The sequence below is a fragment of the Erythrolamprus reginae genome, unplaced genomic scaffold (genome assembly GCF_031021105.1).
Source record: "Erythrolamprus reginae isolate rEryReg1 unplaced genomic scaffold, rEryReg1.hap1 scaffold_388, whole genome shotgun sequence".
NCBI classification, from domain to species: domain Eukaryota; kingdom Metazoa; phylum Chordata; class Lepidosauria; order Squamata; family Dipsadidae; genus Erythrolamprus; species Erythrolamprus reginae.
Window position 1 is genome coordinate 1 of NW_027248755.1, and position 19,842 is coordinate 19,842.

Consider the following 19,842-nt stretch of genomic DNA (forward strand, 5'->3'; position numbering starts at 1 on the left):
AGTTGAGAGAATTCAACTCTCTCATACTCCATCTTTCATACATGCCCATTCACAACAGCATGTGAAATTGACTATCAATCAGTGTTGTTTCCTAAGTGGACAGTTTGATTTCACAGAAGTTTGATTTACTTGAAGTTATATTCTGTTTTTTAAGTGTTCCTTTTATTTTTTTGAGCAGTGTGTACAGTGGTACCTCTACTTAAGACCGCCTCTACTTAAGAACTTTTCTAGCCCGGAAAAACTTCCCAGGAAATTTGAGAGCGGCATGAAGGCCAAGCCAGTTTCCTGCCATCCCCCCTTTCATCCCGGCCATGTGGGCTGCCAGAGGAGCCTTTTGGTGGTGCTTAAAGAGGCTTTGGCAGTCCAGAGTGAATGAAGCATTTTCCTTTCTCTGGGTGCTTGGATAGGGAATAAACCTCTGCCAGCGCCTAGAGAAAAGAAACGTTCCCTTCGCTCTGGGCAGCCACGGAGCCACCACAACGAAGGAAAGACACCGGCTGCAAAGCGAGGGAGAGGAGAGGGGAGCCCTTCAGCATGGGAAGGAAGAGGCAACAGGTAGCAGCAGCAGTCAGTGTAGGTGGGCAGTGTAAGGGAGGCAGCCTCGTGCCAGGTATATTGGAGGCACGTGCTCCTCCTCGCTGCCTCAGAGTCCCTCTTTTTTTTTTTAAGCCTTAAAGTTTTGGATTTTTTTGAGTCCCCTCACCTCACCTTCTTCCTTTGGCAGTGACTGTCCTCCTCCTCTTCTTCCTCCTCCTCCCACCCAAATTCCGAGCTTTTATTTCTTTCCTAATGGGTTTGCACGCATTATTTGCTTTTACATTGATTCCTATGGGAAAAATTGCTTCTACTTAAGAACGTTTCTACTTAAGAATCTAGTAACGGAACGAATTAAGCTGTTAAGTTGAGGTATCATTGTATTCTTATTATACTGATACCTGGTTCATTAATAAATGTTAACATTCTAATATGAATACACCTTTTTCGGAGTAGGAATGATTTTGTCATATGTCAGACCACCAAGTTAACTGAAGCCAATGGGGTGATAATTTGCTTTCAAACTTATTATTGCTTATAATAGATTAGCTCAAATCCTGAAAACTGGAAAAATGAAGAAAGCGATGCAGTAGAAGCTGAGTTAGTTTATTGTTGATTGTTTATAATGGTTAATGAGTCGGATGATGGTTTGCGAAATGGCTTGTTCTAGTTAAAAGTTACATTTCAGCTAGTTCAAGATATTTTGCTAAAAATTAATGAGAATGATTTAAGGAAGCAAATTTCATTAATACAAGAAGAATGCAGATTTCTTCACAATTACTTTCAATTCAAAATTGTAGGACATTCCAAAACATATTTTGGGAGGACATGGAAAGCTGCAAGGTTCAACGTTTCTACCATCTCATTAATTTATTACATCCCTTTCTGATTTATGTAAGCTATTCAATAGTTTCCTTTTAAAAGAACTTTGAAGACTCTGGTCTTTTATCTTTCCCTGCAGGCCGCTTTGCAAAATCATCTGGCCAAATGTCCCTTGATGTTTTCTTGGAGCTCTCTGATATTTTGAGCTTTAGCCAATCCCCATTTGAAGAACATCCAAGCAGATTCCAGCTCTCAAGACTCAGACCAGACACCGGTATAAAAAACAGAAATGGTGAGAATGCCATAGCAAGTTTGAAAGTATTGGAGGCTCTTCTTAAAACAGAGACCGTGTTGCCATAAAAAAATGAACAGCCAGATACTATTGCGTTCCCAGCCAGTTTATAGGCTTCCCAGTTAGAGAAAAGAATACAGATCTAGATAACTCTCTAGTCTGGTCCATCAAATTTCTTCCCATTTTATTAAGATCCAGGGTGGGTCTTGAGTAACTTGTCTTTCGCAAGTTACTCAAGACCCACCTATATCGCCAGCATGGGGGAATTAAGACATCTCCCCCAGGCTTTCTTATATTTTATGTTTGGTATGTATGTGTTGTATGGTTTTTAAATTGTTGGGGTTTTTTAATATAATTTTATTATTAGATTTGTTCCATTATTATACTGTTTTTATTGTTGTTGTGAGCCACCCCGAGTCTTTGGAGAGGGGCGGCATACAAATCTGATTAAACTTAAAACTTAAACTTAAACTTAATAAATTGAAAAATTGAATTGAATTAAGTTCTCCCAGAATATGGTAATGATACGTTCTAAGGAGATGCGCTATCACGATAGGATTTGTGTTATGAGGTACTGTTCATATTGCAATGTGTTTTCCTGAGAAACACTGAGGTATCAGCAGTGTTTCAAACAATTGTATGATGGTACAATAGTCAGTGATTGTATGAAAGACATATACTAAGAAAGGTTTGATGAAATGGAATGAATTAGGATCAAATACCAAAATAAATCCATGAAGGCAGTTAATGAGATTAAAGAAAAGAAAAGATCAAGAAAGTTGTTGGACAGAGTTGATGAAATCCTCCAAAAGAGAGGTGAGAAGTTTAAAGAACAAAAGACAATGTATGATTTAGACTTAATAGAATAAAGGGTTGAAAGTATAGAAAGTTAGGGAGAGAGATTTAGTGAATTGTGTTGGAGTAAATTAGTTTTAGCTTCGTTTTTCTAATCCCATGCCTTTAAATTGTTTGTCTTACTATTTTTTTATTGCTGTAGTGTTCATTGTAGTCTTATCCTTTCAGCATAAAGGACATTATATGTATAATGCTTCCAAATATATAAGCATAGCATTGTGGGAGGGCCAGTGTATTGCTTGACAACAAACTCCCGAGTCCTGTAAAGTCGTTTTCAATTATATAGAATTCAGGGTGATCTTCTCTTTTTCCTTTTCATAGATAAAATGTTTGATCTTGATTCTAACATGTGTTTGTATTGTAGGAAGTAGTTGGACAAATGCTGGTGAAAAAGTGATATCTTCAATTCATCAGAGCAAAACTGAATCTATTCAAGAGGTAATTGAGTTTCATAACAATAGGTAAGTCTGATTCCTAAGAATGCCATGATAAAATATTTAGTTTTTCTTATCTCATGATTGCTAATTAAATTTTAATATATGTGAATGTGGTCATGATAAATAGTTCTACGACTCATTTTTTTAAAGACTGCTAAATGTATTGATTTTGCTATGTAACTAGAAATAACAGACTGTTACCTTTTGGTATATGTTTATACTTGGCTTATATTTATCTGACTTCACTAATATGCTCTCCCCCTCTATGTACGGTAATTGATGACTTTCCCATCTTTGAGACAACATTGCTGACTGCTTTAGCGATTCCATCCAGCCACCTCTTTCTCTGTTGTCCTGTTCTTCTTTTGTCCTCAATCTTTCCCAGCATTAGGCTCCTCCCCAATAAATAATTTTAAAAACCATAAAACACAATTAAAACATAAAACATTAAAAACAATAAAAGCAGAAATCTGACACCAATCCATGCAAACCTATCTAATCTATCAACCCTTGGGGGAAGGGCTAAGTCTGTAAGGCTTTGTTGTTGTGTTAGTTGCAAAGTCATGTCTGACTCCTCAGGACCCCATGGACAATGTTCCTCCAGGCCTTCCTGTCCTCTACCATTTAAGTAGTTCATTTAAGCTCTTGCTGACTGCTTTAGCGATTCCATCCAGCCACCTCATTCTCTGTTGTCCCCTTCTTCTTTTGTCCTCAATCTTTCCCAGCATTAGGCTCCTCCCCAATGAATCCTTTCTTCTCATTAGGCAGCCAAAGTATTTGAATTTCATCTTCAGGATCGGGCCTTCTAAAGAACAGTCAGGGTTGATCTCTTCTAGGACTGACCGGTTTGATCGCCTTGCAGTCCAAGGAGTCTTCCCCAGCACCATAGTTCAAAGGCGTCAATTCTTTGGTTCTCAGCCTTCCTTATGACCCAGCTTTCATAGCCATACATTGCAACTAGGAAAACCATAGCCTTGGCTATATGCACTTTTGTTGGCAGGGTGATGACTCTCACTTTTAGTACGCTGTCTAGATTTGTCATAGCTTTCCTTCCCAGGAGCAAGGCTTGATAGAAGGATAAGAGTGGGGGAGTGCTGAACTTCAGGGGATAGGAGGTTCCAAAGGATAGAGACTGCCACAGAAAAGCCATACTTTCTAGCTCTCATTAGATGAAAATATTTGGAAGAAGGAACTAGGAGTGTGCCCATCCTATCTTCACTGCTAGGCAGGTACTTTAGATGTCCTTAGGAAAAAGTGATCCCACAAGTGGCCTGGCTTTGAGCCATATAGAGCTTTTCAAAATGATTACCAGTATCTTTGAGATACCTGGGGGAGAAAGAGTGTGACCAATGCTGCAGTGGCATGGAGTTCCTCACGCTCTGCAGGGGAACCTCGAATCCTAGCCGCATGGAGACCTGGTACCAACCAGTATCAGGTGAGAACTGCCCTGGAGGGGTGGGACAAAGAGAGGCACCTGTCAGTAGACTGGGGCTTGTATGGGACAACACCCCCAGGGAGCTAACACTAGCCTCTCGACCAGCAGCGACGGAAAACGACTGTGTTGTCCTAGCTGTGGCAGCCACAAATGGCTTGATAGATCAAGGAGATTGGGAGTCACCTGGGAAATAAGATTGAAACTTACATGCTGGAGAGAGAGGAAGATGTGACAGTCTCAAAATGGGTTAACAGTGCAGTCAGGCGGCAGGGAAAGCAAGTAGGATGCTTGGCTGCATAGCTAGAGGTATAACAAGCAGGAAGAGAGAGATTATGATCCGCTATATAGAATGCTGGTGAGACCACATTTGGAATACTGTGTTCAGTTCTGGAGACCTCACCTACAAAAAGATATTGACAAAATTGAACGGGTCCAAAGACGGGCTACAAGAATGGTGGAAGGTCTTAAGCATAAAATGTATCAGGAAAGACTTCATGAACTCAATCTGTATAGTCTGGAGGACAGAAGGAAAAGGGGGGACATGATTGAAACATTTAAATATATTAAAGGGTTAAATAAGGTCCAGGAGGGAAGTGTTTTTAATAGGAAAGTGAACACAAGAACAAGGGGACACAATCTGAAGTTAGTTGGGGGAAAGATCAAAAGCAACATGAGAAAATATTATTTTACTGAAAGAGTAGTAGATCCTTGGAACAAACTTCCAGCAGACGTGGTAGATAAATCCACAGTAACTGAATTTAAACATGCCTGGGATAAACATATATCCATCCTAAGATAAAATACAGAAAATAGTATAAGGGCAGACTAGATGGACCAGGAGGTCTTTTTCTGCCGTCAGACTTCTATGTTTCTATGTTTCTAAGATAAACAGAAGCAGGCGAGTGTTTTGCCGATACAGCAATGAAAAAGAAGAATTTTAAGATTTAAAGGGGAACAAAAGAATTTCAAAATGGAGAAGCTGGCTATCTTAGAAATAGAAAGACCATAAAGAAACTAAACTAAAAAAACAGGAATCACAGAGCTTTCTTATAACAGATTTAGTGGAGATTTAAGTGACTCGGAAAATAAAATCTGAAGAGAATATTGTGTAAAGGCTAAGTGGATTTAAAAAATAAAGGAATACTTTTTGAAAGGAAAAAGCAAATCCAGGATATTGGAAACAGGAAACGCCATCTGCTGGCTAGAAGAAATACCACAATAAAACGGTGGGAACATTTCTCTGTGTATGTTGACAGTTGCTGACCTTGAATAGAAAGAATTATTATGGATAATTTGTTATTGTGTTAAAAAGACTACACCTGGGAAGTAACTGGAAACCTATGCAGCTCATGCAACAGAAATGTCACATGAGATTTTGCCATTTTCTATTGCACTGCCACATTCTGGAACATTTGAAATTTCCAGAGAGTCTTCAAGGGCAGCCCCACATACAGCATGTTGCAGTAATCCAACTAGGAGATGACCAAAGCCTGAGTGACTGTGAGCATGGCTTTCCAATCCAGCGAAGGGTACAACTGGTGCAACAGATGAATCTGTCCAAAAGACCCTCTATACCAGTGTTTCCCAACCTTGGCAACTTGAAGCAATCTGGACTTCAACTCCCAGAATTCCCCAGCCAGCATTCCAATAGCTTCAAGTTGCCAACGTTGGGAAACACTGCTCTAGACAATGTCTGTTTCCTGCTCTATAAGCAGGAGCTGAGAATCCAGGAGCACACTCAAGTTGTGTGGGGAGGTGCCAGCTCTCCAGAGTCAAAGATAAAAAAATATCATCTAATCCTGAGGCGGGGAGGAGGAGGAGGGCAAAATACCCATAGCCATCCATTGTGCCAAGGTTCAATCATGACATTGTGCTGATGGATGCCGTAGAAACAGTAGGTCATAATTATAGTTTGCAAGAATAAATTATCCCTGTCAGTTATGTATTTTTTTTTTACTTCCTGATTTATATTTTCCTCCAGTAATTATGAGAAGCCATTCTCAGGACGCCGGCAGGTTTTGCAATTTGACCTGACAGAAACAACTATTTCAAAGGAAGAGCAACAGGACAAGTGTTTTCTTTCTGGTTCTGGAAGTGCTGCTTTGCAACAACTTAAAGAAGATGTCCTAGGAACTGTGGGTAACGTTGCATGCTGCTAAAATACTTAACTAAAACAGATATTTTAATTTAAATGGTTTCTATGCTTTTGAGAGTTTTTTGCTTTCCAAGGATACAGTATGCCACGGTGTAGCACAGTGGGCCCAACTGTTTGGGTACCAGGGACTGTTTCTGTGCAGATAGGGGCATGGTTTTGGGTGCTACCTGCATCCTGTGGATGGGGCTTCGCTTGTTTGCGTAGCCCGATTTCTGGCATGCTGCAGACTGGTGCTGATCCACGGACTGGGGGTTGAGGACCTCTGCTGTAGAGATAACTGTACACAATGCTTTATTGTGGCACATATCTTTCCCAAGAACAAGCAGTTGCTCTGGATTAACTCCAACCTTCTAGGCCAGTGATGGCAAACCTTTTTTTCCTTGGGTGCCGAAAGAACGTTCGCTTGTATTTTCGCTCATGCGTGAGTGCTCACACACATAATTCAATGCCTGGGGAGGGCAAAAACAGCTTCCCCCACCCAGAGGCCCCCCGGAGGCCGGAATTGGCCTATTTCCCAACTTCTGGTGGGCTCAGTAGGCTCTTGTTTTGCCCTCCCTAGGCTCCAAAGCCTTCCCTGGAGCCCGGGAAGGGTAAAAATGCCCTCCCCCACCCCCCGTAGGCCCTCTGGAAGCTAAAAACGGCCTCCAAGAGCCTCTGTGTGAGCCAAAAATCAGCTGGCTGGCACACACATGCATGTTGGAACTGAGCTAGGGCAACAGATATGGCTCCGTATGCCACCTATGGCACCTGTGCCATAGGTTCGCCATCACTGTCCTAGGCCTTGAAAGTTGATGTGTCCATGTGAACACGTCTTTAATATTCACTCCTTAAAGCATTCTTGGTCCAATCCACCTCATGGAGTTGTTGTGGTACGGAAAATAGCAGGAGGGAAGATAATTATTTATTTATTTATTCATTCATTCATTCATTCATTCATTCATTTATTTATTTATTAAATTTGTGTGCCACCCCTCCGAAGACTCGGGGCAGCTCACAACAGTAATAGAAAAAACAATGTACAATACAAATCTAATAATTAAAACTAAAAACCCATAATTTAAAAAACATGCACACAACATACCATACATAAACAATATAGGCCTGGGGAAGTTATCTCAGTTTCCCCATGCCTGACTGCAGAGGTGGGTTTTAAGGAGTTTACGAAAGGCCAGGAGGGTGCGGGAAGTTCTAATCTCAGGGGGGAGCTGGTTCCAGATGGTCGGGGCTGCCACAGAGAAGGCTCTTCCCCTGGGACCCGCCAAACAACATTGTTTAGTCGACGAGACCCGGAGAAGGCCAACTTTGTGGGACCTAATTGGTCGCTGGGATTCATGCGGCAGAAGGCGGTCCCGGAGATATTCTGGTCGAAAAATTATATATTTTTGCCCTTTTGAGTTATTTATAAAAATAATAAAAGTAGGATAAAAATAAATATAAGTAAATAACAGAACCGGAAGAAGATTTTAAAAGCATAATTAAGCTATTCTGCCTATCTTCATATACTTACTGTAGCCATTGCTGAGATTTTTTCGTTCAGGTGCCTCCATTCACATTGGTTATTTTTTTTCCTTTCCTGTACTTTTTACAATGCAGAGAGCTGGTATGGAGGATTTTATGGAATTCCTCCATAACACTTTAGGAAGCCACCTGTTGAACTTCTGGATTGATTGTGAAGATATCATGGATTGCACCAGGCACTTGGAGGCCACGGTTTCACCACAGGAAACACAGCTGTTCTTTTCCAGTGCCTTTCGGTGAGAAAGCCATTCTGGTGTATTTCTCAAACTGAGAGTGATGAGTAACGTTAATCATGGACATAAGGAAAGATCTATCAGTGGTGGCAGAAATATCAGTTATGACAACAATCAATAACCATTTAAGGCCATGAAAGGTAGGGTAATGATTCCTTTGAAATGTGAGACAGGTGATGAAAAGCAGCAATATCTTTAAACTGCCATAGATAAAGAAGAGAATTGTACCCTATATTGACAGAAGGAAATCGGTGGCTTAACAATTCCATTCTAACTGCAGTAAAGATTCTTATTTAGTTTCAGTACCTCTCATGCTTTGGAGACTTTAGTGATCATATTTTTCGGAGTACTGTATAAGACGCACCTCCCCTCCTCCCAGAAGCGGAAATTTAGGATGCGTCTTGTACTCTGAATGTAGCTTTTTCAAAGCTTTTTCCCCCAGCCCTAATGGGGTGCTAACGATCTTAGATCTTCCCGGTATTTTTTCATTGCTACTCTGAAGTTTTTTTTCCAGCCCTAAGTCTTTGCCGCCTTGCTTTCATTGCTATTCCCTGTAAATATTTTTTTTAGCCCTAACCAGGTGTTCTGTTGGGCTCTCTGGTAGACTCCTCCCAAAAATTCACAGGTACAAATTTCAGACACACACACACACACGTTTGAAAATTCAAAACAATGTTCTTTATAAGGAAAATTCACTTAACCTAAGCCCTCTTTTGGTATAGCAAAGAGCACTCGTCTCCAAACAAACTGGTAATTTGTACAAGTCCCTTATCAGTTCTGTGATACTTAGCTTGCAGCTGTGAGGCAATTCACAGTCCTTCTTCTTTCACAAAGTGAAACACACTTTGCTCTGGTTTAGTTTCAAAGTGGGGGGAAATCAGCACACAAAAGGTCAAAGTCAGTAAAGCAGGCACAAACACAATGATCAGATAATCCTCCACAATGGCCAAACCCACAGGCTGCTCTTTATAGCAGCCTCACTAATTACCACAGCCCCACCCAACCACAGGTGGCCTCATTTTCTTTGATAATAACCTCTCAGTTGTTGTTGCCTATGCATTGCTCTCCGCATGCGTGACTGTATCATTAACTCTTGTTCTGAATCCAAGGAGGAGCTAGATAATTGATCTCCTTCTGAGCTGTCTACCACACTCTCCTCTTCCCTGTCACTCATGTCTTCTTGATCAGAGGAGCCTTCATCAGCAGATTCCACGGGGGGGTGTAAAACAGGCCTGCAGCATGTGGGTGTCTCCCCCACATCCATAGTCCTTGGGGCAGGAGCTGGGCCAGAGCTAACCACAACACCAGGGGTTAAAATAATGTGCTGAAGCTGACCAGACAAAAGACTACCCAGATGAATATCTGGTAGGTAGATTTCCCCCCTATTTTCCTCCCACAAAACTAAGGTGTGTCTTATACTCTGGTGCATCTTTACTCCAAAAAATACGGTAAATCTGAGCCTAGCTTCCTAATTAAGCTGTTCAAAGTAATGAGCTGAGATTTATTACTAGGTCCTAGTTTGGAGTGGTGGTGTTCTATGGTAGTGCTTTTGATTTGAAATAAAGTCAAATAAAAACTCATTAAGTTTAGACATGTTTTATCTGATCAGAAATAATGGATTAATGAGGGGCATATTTAAATCATTTGAAGTACTTCCAAATATTCTAATGGGATGTTGGGGAGAGCGAGAGTGAAGGCTCCACTGATCATACCTGTAGTTTTTTTAGCAGAGCTAATTAAACCTTATGTAGTAATCACATTGTTATGTATTTCTTGTAGTTTGTATATAATATATATACATTTTTTAAAAAATGTTGATTGTAATATTTTAAAGCATAATGAAATGAAATAAATAACTTAGAAGAAAGCAAATTGTCTCCATGGCAACATTTGATAGTAGGAAGGCAAACTTCAGGTAGGCACATAGGGGTGGGCTACTGCCTGGACAGGGGGGAACACAATGGAGTAGCAAAAATGGAGCTCCACCCCAGAGCACCCAATTTGCACTGAAAGATGTTGAAAGAAAATGCAGGGTGTCTTGCACAAACCACACCCACAGTGTGGTAGTAAAAATTTTGGTAGTCCTTCACTGTAGGCACACCAATGAGTTTTCTTAAATAAAACCAATTCATGCAGCCCTGAAGCAATTTTGGGAGTATCTTCAAGGCTGCCACAACAAAGCCAGGTGGATCTGTGGGGAGGGGGGAGTAGTGGGGAGTTGCTACCAGTATGGATAAGGACGCTGCACCAGCAGGGAAAGTTGAGCTGAATTTTGCAAATACTGTACCATGTATTGTCATGATTGAACTTGTCACCTTTTGTCAACCCCTGGTATAAACCTAAAAGTAAAACTTCATTCCATTATAATTTCAGAAGGAAAAAAAAACCTCCTTGCATAATTTTGGCTGTTTTATTTAATTATGAGGAGAGGTGAATAGCAGACCATTTGGAAGCCCAGCAATGTGATCTTGAGTATCTTTTTCAGTCCTCAGGGATTAATGTTATAATGATTTAAACTAATTAATGGACTAAAAACAAGAACCATGGGGTTTTATAAGCACTTGTTCTACCTAGTTCCTGCACAGATGCCAGCATGTTATTGATGAGTATCTATTAATTAATGTCTCCATCATTACTCCATTCTGGTGCAGTTCCTGGTTGTTGCTGCTTATTCATGTGAAGCAGTGAGAAGGCACAAAGAGGAGAATTATTATTCCTTATCTTTGGTTCTGTTGATTTTAGCTTCTAAGAAGAGGATAGCCACAATCTGTACAATTTGGAGTTCACTTATATAAGTGAACTCCAAATTGTACAGATTGTGGCTATCCTCTTCATATATATATAACTGGGTGATATACAGCGGCTGTGTTATGCTGTACAATACGAAACATCCAGCTTCTTCTTTTATTCCTTGTGATATTTGAGAAGAAATGAAATATAAGGACAAATAATTTGGAGGAAATGCTGGAGGGTGAAGTGCACTAACTGATCTTCATGAATTGTAGAACTTGTGGAATGCAAGGCTGTGGCAGATTCTTATCTTCTTCTAAGAGTAGAGGGAATTATCTTATAAGCTGTGCTACATGATCAGAATGTAATGTGCAGTTCTAGTATGTAGGAAATACAGTCCATCCTTTTCTTTTAAGGAATAAATTTATATATTTCTCAACAAAAATAAATAAATCTCTGTCTGTCTGTTATCTATCTATCTATCTATCTATCTATCTATCTATCTATCTATCTATCTATCTATCTATCTACCTATCTACCTACCTACCTACCTACCTACCTACCTCTCTAATCTATCTAATCTATCTATCTACCTAATCTGTCTGTCTGTCTGTCTGTCTGTCTGTCTGTCTGTCTGTCTGTCTGTCTATCTATCTATCTATCTATCTATCTATCTATCTATCTAATATATCTATCTATTTAATATATCTATCTATCTATCTATCTATCTATCTATCTATCTATCTATCTATCTATCTATCTATCTATCTATCTATCTATCTATCTATCTATCTATCTATCTAATCTATCCAGTAGCAAGCAGGGAAATATTTCAATGCAAGTGGAGTTTATGCTGCTGCTCTTCTTTTGGCAGGGATATTCAAGCCAAGTATAGGCTGGCCGGCCCTCCTGCTTTTCAAGTGAGTAATCCAGCTGGAATGCAAGTCCCTTTGTCCAGGTTATAGCTTAAGTAATCAGAAACCTAGCTAAGCCAACTAAGAAAGCAGGGCTCAGAGGTTTGTACTTTGCCTCCTGTAGCCTTCCTGTGCAGAAATCTCTTGCATAATTGAATTGTTAGGTTCTGTCCTGTGAGATTTTTTTTCATAAATCAAAATAATCAGGCAATTGTTCTATTGCCTAGGTTTCTTGGGAATGTCTTTCATTTTAGTATTTTGCTATATGGCTATCAAAGGACTTGTTTTCCACTTTTCAGTAGGGACTTCCGATAATTTTTAAAGGATTACACTGGGAATCAATTTAATACAGCATTTAGAAGATAGTTAACATGCATCTATTAATTTCCTTTTTAATCTGGCATATTTAAAAAGAAAATATTAATCTATATTAATCTCATGACGTAAAAGTAGATTAGTCTTATTTTTTTTAAAATAAGTGATGGTCCATCCAGGTTGTTCTGGATTCGTCTTTTACAAATTCATATGTGCAGTATACACTTTACTCCAGTAATTTCAGAAGCGGCAGCAATCACAGCCATCAATATTTATTTATTTATTTATTTTATTACTTATTGATTGGATTTATATGTCACCCCTCGCTATACATTATATAGGTAATGTGTGAAGTGGAACTTCATTTCTGTTTTATGCATTCTATATCAGAGGTGGGATTCAGCAGATTTTGACTAGTTTTGGAGAAGTGGTAGTAGAGTAGTTTGGAGGAGCGGTAAATACGGCCTCTGACTGGCCCCGCCCCGAATCCCAGCTGATTGGGAGGAAATGAAGATTTTGCAGTAACTTTCCCCTGCCATACCCAACAAGCCACGCCCACAGAACCAGTAGGTTTTTTTAAAAAAAATTTAATCCCACCACGCAACTACATTTATGTATTAATTTATATTTATTTATTTATTTGTCAAACATGTATAGGATAGTAGTAGTTTGTATAAACATAACATAAGTAAAAAGTAGCCTGTTTTCTCTTTGTCTCCAGGACCACCTCGAGGAAAGTATGGGGGAAGAAGAGACAGCTTTTGCTTCCTTGAGCAGGAAACAATACGATGCCTTAAGACGATTGCGTTCTTACTGGGTTCCCCGTTTTCTGATTCACTATCAGAGAATCAGGCAGTTAAGGTTTGTGCTTGGATGGATCACTGTGCTTTTGGAGTTGAGCTATAGCAGTGATGGTGAACCTTTTTTTCCCTCGGGTGCCAAAAGAGCGTACGCGTGGACTCTCACGCACGCGCAAGTGCCCACACCCATAATTCAATGCCTGGGGAGGGTGAAAACAGCTTTCCACGCCCCCCCAGAGGCCCTCTGGAGGCCAGAAATGGCCCATTTCCCAACTTCTGGTGGGCCCAGTAGGCTCGTGTTTCACCCTCCCCAGACTCCAAAGGCTTCTCTAGAGCTGGGGGAAGGTAAAACTGCCCTCTCCATCCCCCCGGAGGCTCTCTGGAAGCCAAAAAATGGCCTCACAGAGCTTCTGTGCAAGTCAAAAATCATCTGGCCAGCGCACACATGCACGTTGGAGCTGAGCTAGGGCAACAGCTTACATGCCAGCAGATATGGCTCCGCCTGCCACCTATGGCATCCGTGCCATAGGTTCGCCATCACTGGGCTATAGACATAAATAAAAACATTATGTCCTAAATAGAACATTTTAAATGGCATTGACTTTCTTTGGTCCCATGTTTTGTTCATGCTTACTGTGTGGTGGAGTTTAGTAAATAATGCCTCCCCCCTCAATTTTGTTCAATCAACCAAAACTATAAATATTGATTTAATCTAAAATACCTTGTCAGTTCAATTTAGTACTTTTATAGGTTTGAACCCAGTTCAGAGGTGCCTATTGAAGAGGAACTTTTCTGGAGTGGCGATTTCCCAGTTTCGTTGCTCATGGCCACAGTGCTTCCTGCTCTGGGTGACCCAAAGGAGATGATGAATTACATGAAAAGAAACAAGGGCTGGAGAACAATGTGAGCACCGGTCCATAAAACAGAAGTGCTAGTTTGTGTTGTTTATAATACTGATGGTTATTTTATTGTAATCCTGCATCCTAATGGCTTTCTTCCCCTTGAAGCTTAATCAATTGATTTATTATATTATTATATATTAAATTTGTAATAAAATTGAAATTGGAGCCGTGGTGGCACAGTAGTTAGAACACAGTACTGTTGACTGCCCGCTGATAGCAGATCAGCAGTTCGATTCTCACCGGCTCTAGGTTGAGTCAGCCTTGCATCCATCCCAGGTCAGTAAAATGATTGTTGGAGGCAATATGCTGATTCTGTAAACCAGTGTTTCCCAACCTTGGCAACTTGAAGATATCTGGACTTCAGCTCCCAGAATTCCCCAGCCAGCATTCGCTGACTGGAGAATTCTGGGAGTTGAAGTCCAAATATCTTCAAGTTGCCACGGTTGGGAAACACTGCTGTAAACAGCTTAGAAAGGGTTGTGAAGCACAGTGAAATGGTATATAAGTCTAAGTGGTATGGTTATTATAAACTACCTTGAAAGGGCTGTAATCAGCAGTGGGTTGCTCCCAGTTCGGACTGGTTCTTTGAACTGGTAGCAGTGGCGGCAGGAGGCTCCGCCTACCCCCCCCCCCCCCGGGATGCTTCTGTGCATGCGCGAACTGGCAAAGTAATTCAGAACTCACCACTGGCTGTAATGCACCGTGGGGCAGTACACAAGTCTAAATGCTATTGCTAGAAACATAGAAACATAGAAGACTGACGGCAGAAAAAGACCTCATGGTCCATCTAGTCTGCCCTTATACTATTTCCTGTATTTTATCTTACGATGGATATATGTTTATCCCAGGCATGTTTAAATTCAGTTACTGTGGATTTACCAACCACGTCTGCTGTAAGTTTGTTCCAAGGATCTACTACTCTTTCAGTAAAATAATATTTTCTCATGTTGCCTTTGATCTTTCCCCCAACTAACTTCAGATTGTGTCCCCTTGTTCTTGTGTTCACTTTCCTATTAAAAACACTTCCCTCCTGAACCTTATTTAACCCTTTAACATATTTAAATGTTTCAATCATATCCCCCCTTTTCCTTCTGTCCTCCAGACTATACAGATTGAGTTCATTAAGTCTTTCCTGATACGTTTTATGCTTTAGACCTTTCACCATTCTTGTAGCCCGTCTTTGGACCCGTTCAATTTTTTCAATATCGTTTTGTAGGTGAGGTCTCCAGAACTGAACACAGTACTCCAAATGTGGTCTCACCAGCGCTCTATATAAGGGGATCACAATCTCCCTCTTCCTGCTTGTTATACCTCTAGCTATGCAGCCAAGCATCCTACTTGCTTTCCCTACCGCCCGACCACACTGCCCACCCATTTTGAGACTGTCAGAAATCACTACCCCTAAATCCTTCTCTTCTGAAGTATTTGCTAACACAGAACTGCCGATACAATACTCAGATTGAGGATTCCTTTTTCCCAAGTGCATTATTTTACATTTGGAAACATTAAACTGCAGTTTCCATTGCTTTGATCATTTATCTAGTAAAGCTAAATCATTTAAATCATGCTAAAACTAATTGCCATTAACTACTCAGGATCTGTAGTTATTGTCTATGTTTGTGTGTATTAAAATGATCTGTGTTGTAATATGATGCAATTTATCCTTAAGCATCATATCCTGAGGAAATCCACTTGGTGGTTTTGCACTGATCATTATTTCTTAGTGAAGCCTGCCTCACAAGGTTGATGCTGTACAAAAGAACAAACACCCCAAAACATAGAAGGAGAAGTGCTATCTATTGTAAGCTGCTTTGTGCAAATTTGGAAGGTACATCTAATGAATGCATAATAATATTCAGTGCAAATGAAGATAATATCACAATGGCCAAATTCTTGGCAGAAAAATATAACGTTCAGTAACTGACAAACGAAAGTGCAAAGAGCAGGCTATATAAACATGGTTTAAATTTCTTTTAGAATGCTGTGGCAGCTGTCAAGAAAATTTATATTTCCCTAAACTTTGACAGTGGCATGATGCTTTCACCTGTAGCTGTTTCTTGTCAACCATTTCTCCAGGAGGAAAATCAATATTGAAATAAATCAGGAAGAAAGAAATATTCTAGAGAAGAACTATCTATCCTTGGCAAGTTTAATACTTGCAGAATTCAAGTCTCATGCTGGCTAGGGAATTACGGTAGTTCAAGTGCGGAAGCCCTTAAAGTTGCCAAGGTTGGACACACTTGCCTCTAGAGCAGCAGTCCCCAAACTACGACCCGCGGGCCACATGCGGGCCACTGAGGCCATTTATCCGGCCCGCCAGTGAGTGACAAGAGCACAGGGAAAAGAGAGAGAAAGAAAGAAAAGGGAAAGAGAGGGTGGGAAGGAGAACTGGAGAGGAATGAAGGAGGGAAGGAAGGAAGGAAAGAAGGGAGGAAGGAGAAATGGAGGGAACAAGGAAGGAAGGAAGAATGAAATGAATGGAGGGACAGAGGAAGGAAGGACTGTTTTTTTTTTTGGGGGGGGGGGTTAATTTTTTAAATTTTTCTCTCAACATACATTCAAACAACACAGTGTACCATCTAATTTTCCATGAATGAAATGCAGTATTTTGTTAGTAACTAATATCAATCATCAAAAAAGTTGCAAAAGGTTTTTTTTCTAATTTTGTCATCCAGTTACATTCATTTTTTAAAATTAAATTCCCTCCTTAATGTTCCTTCAAAAAGTGCAACACCAATTATATTTCTAACTTATTAACCATTATGCCAAAGTGCTTCCTTCTTTCTTTATACATTTTTCATAAGCCAAGAAAACCTTGTATAGCCAATAAGATGTTAACAAAAGAAATTTAAAAACAAAACATAAACATATATGAATTTCAGACCTTCTCCCCCCTCTAAATAGTGCGTTCCCATTTTGTTTTTTACTTTAAAACAAGGTATGTGCAGTGTGCATAGGGATTTGTTCATAGTTTTGTTTTATAGTTCGGCCCTCCAACAGTCCAAGGGACAGTGAACTGGCCCCCTGTGTAAAAAGTTTGGGGACCCTGCTCTAGAGGATCAAGGTTGCCTCTGTTGGGGAACGACAGAAAAACTTTTGGCTTTAATGAGCCAGACTGGTGATTCTGCTTTACTCTTAAACAGGTCTTAGAATGGTTTAGGACAGGGGTCTCCAGTCTTGCCAACTGTAAAACTTGAGGACTTCAGCTTCCAGAATTCAAAGCTGGCTGAGGAATTCTGGGAGTTGAAGTCCACAAGTCTTAAAGTTGCCAAGCTTGGAGACCCGTGGTTTAGGAAAATCTGAATGCAATTCTGATCTTGTGTCCTCTATAGCAGAAAGATCCTGAAAATTCAATTTTGGTTTCATCATTTAGGAAAAGCAGAAAAGGAACGGAGTCAAACAGACGGTTAGGCTCCCTTAAAGACTCCTTTGAAACACTGACAGCCATCCGATTTCTAGAGGCATTGATGTGCGATCTGGGAGATGGGGATGGTTTCCTTCACTATGTGACTCGGTGAGTTTCTCAGCTTCATATTTAATTATTGTGCTTTATTTACAGACCATAGTTGGATATTTGATTGTGAAAATCTCCTGAAAAAGAGCATGATGCTTATGCTTATCAGCTGGCTTTTACATCCCTTTTTTGGTTAGGCTGAAGTCCTACAGTTCACTTTAGGCTGACGTCAGATATTTTTCATGTTACCTCTCCAGGTTTGAGGATCCACAAAAGATTAATCATCTGTTGCTGTGGAAGAAGCTAAAATGTTTTGAAGATGCACACAAGAACCAAGCAAGCCCATCTGAAATACAGAATATAGCATGGCAGATTTTTCATATGTTTCTGGCCACTTGCACAGAATGCAATTCAGGTGAGCTGTATTGGAAGGGCGAATACGAAGGAATCTGATTTAATCGTATCAGTCCCTCATTGCAAAAAAAAAAAAATCAAACTGGAAATAATCACTACCCAGAATGTAGGTTCTTGAATATGGGAGCAGATGTGAAATCTATGTTCTTAATGCCATGTCATCTAGTCTTTTTGAAGTTGAGACAGAAAGAGAAATATATAGATGGGCAATGTTGACTTAAATATGTTGTTCCTACGATAGATTAGAACAAAAAAATAAATTTCAGTGATAGTGTGAATGTTTTATGATTGGAGATAGTAAAGTATATAATTTATTGTTGGAAGGACATTTCTATAGGTTGGTTACAGGTTATCTTGGCTGTAGGGACTGATATTAATTCTACAGTAATCAATTGTTGTTCTTGGTAACCTTTATTCTGTCCCATTGATTAAACAGATTGCTTAAAGTTTGGAAAGCTTACTTGTAAACTGCTATGATGTGAACCTTACTGCAGACATTAATATTCTATTTCATAACAAACATTTTGCTCACTTTTTATTTATAGATTTTTATCAGCTTTATTCGTTTACTAATTATTCGGGGGGCACTTGGCCTATAAATACACTCTTTGAAGGTGGAATCTTCTTGTGCTCTGATTCTCCTTTTTCTGCAGAGCTTTGTTCTAGTATGCTAGACTACATCCAGCATCTTGAGGGAATACTTTCCACTGGCAGTGGAGACTTGGCATTTTCTGCTTTTCAACCCATGATTCAAAATGTGCTGCCTATTTTGGGTGAGACCTGGCTCCATTACGTTCGCCATGAAGTCACAACTTACCTTGAGTGAGTGCCAATATGTCCTATTCTGAATTTTCTGAAAATTGTATGCATTTTCTGATGGCAGGTATTTCAAAGATTAGGCACCCGCAACATTATAAATTGAGTCTTCATGTAATATTGTGCAGATGATGGCCAAACCCAAATGTTGTTAATGGAGATTTTAAGAGTTCTTTAAGTCAAGAAAGAAAACTATTACAAATAATTTGTAAACACTCCAATAATAACTTGAATATATTCTTATATATTTTTTCTTCTTTCTTATAGATACTGTGTACCAATATCTCATTCGGATGTCCAAAATTCTGAAAGCAAAGACCATAGAAGTAATCAGGAGAGAATTGGGAGGTATTCAAAAACTTGGTAGTCTAGGTGCCCATATGGTGGGGTATCTTCAAATGATATCAAAGTTTTAAAACATATTTCATATGTTGTGGTTTATTGTGTAGACTTACTTGAATATGTAATTTAACCCAGGAGGATTTCTATGGAGATGGCCATAAGATTGTACTGTTATCTCAAAAATAAATCAATAGTTGCAGTTAATTTCTAAAGGTATGAATATGAAGTTGAAGGAAGTGGACAGTTAGCAATTAAATTAAGATTTGGAAGTTCAGAAGAAACTAAAGTACAGCAAACACAATCCAGAATTTAATTGTTCTAGTTTTGACATAATAAGTTTTAATTTCTAGCCCTCGTGGTTATGGAGGAAAGGAATCTGCAAATGAAATTAGTTTTGACCTTGGCGGCTTTTAGAATGGAAAAAATAGGACTTACATACATCCCAGTTTCTGCTTCTCTGCCCAGACGGATTCCTTAGCTGTGTTTTCTTTTGTCCTCTGCCTTCTGCTGCTGTTTCACTCTTTGCCAAATAATACGTGAAATTTAAAAGTTTTGAAGCAGGAATTCATTTTGTAGAAGCCAGAGGTCATTGCATTTAGGACATTTTTGTTATTTATTCATAAACATGAATGTTTTCTTTGTACATCAGTAATGTTTCATTCAGTGGCAATAATTTTAACTGAATCTTTAACTGTATCTCTTTCTGTAAAGTTGTGTACACTAGCCTTTATTTATATGCCATTCTGCCTGCAGGATAAAGAAGCAGAAACCAAGCACCTATACTCATGGCTCAAAAGAAAGAAGATTACACAGGAAAGGGGGTAAAAAGAACGTGGTTTCCAAATCTCCCATAGGGGTAGTTTCCAAATCTCCC

At 39.7% G+C, this 19,842-nt stretch overlaps 1 protein-coding gene across 1 annotated transcript; it reads left to right on the forward strand.

Annotated features, from left to right (window-relative positions):
- Nucleotides 1–1,495: 1,495 nt before the first annotated feature.
- Nucleotides 1,496–19,824, forward strand: LOC139156183 (uncharacterized; the record flags this gene model as incomplete). Its single annotated transcript, XM_070731472.1, has 12 exons — nucleotides 1,496–1,648; nucleotides 2,868–2,964; nucleotides 6,357–6,510; nucleotides 8,124–8,284; nucleotides 11,886–11,931; nucleotides 12,962–13,101; nucleotides 13,791–13,943; nucleotides 17,316–17,456; nucleotides 17,654–17,811; nucleotides 18,464–18,632; nucleotides 18,894–18,974; nucleotides 19,722–19,824. Coding segments are annotated over 12 exons (1,556 nt in total), but the record flags the coding sequence as incomplete, so codon positions are not given.
- Nucleotides 19,825–19,842: the final 18 nt, after the last annotated feature.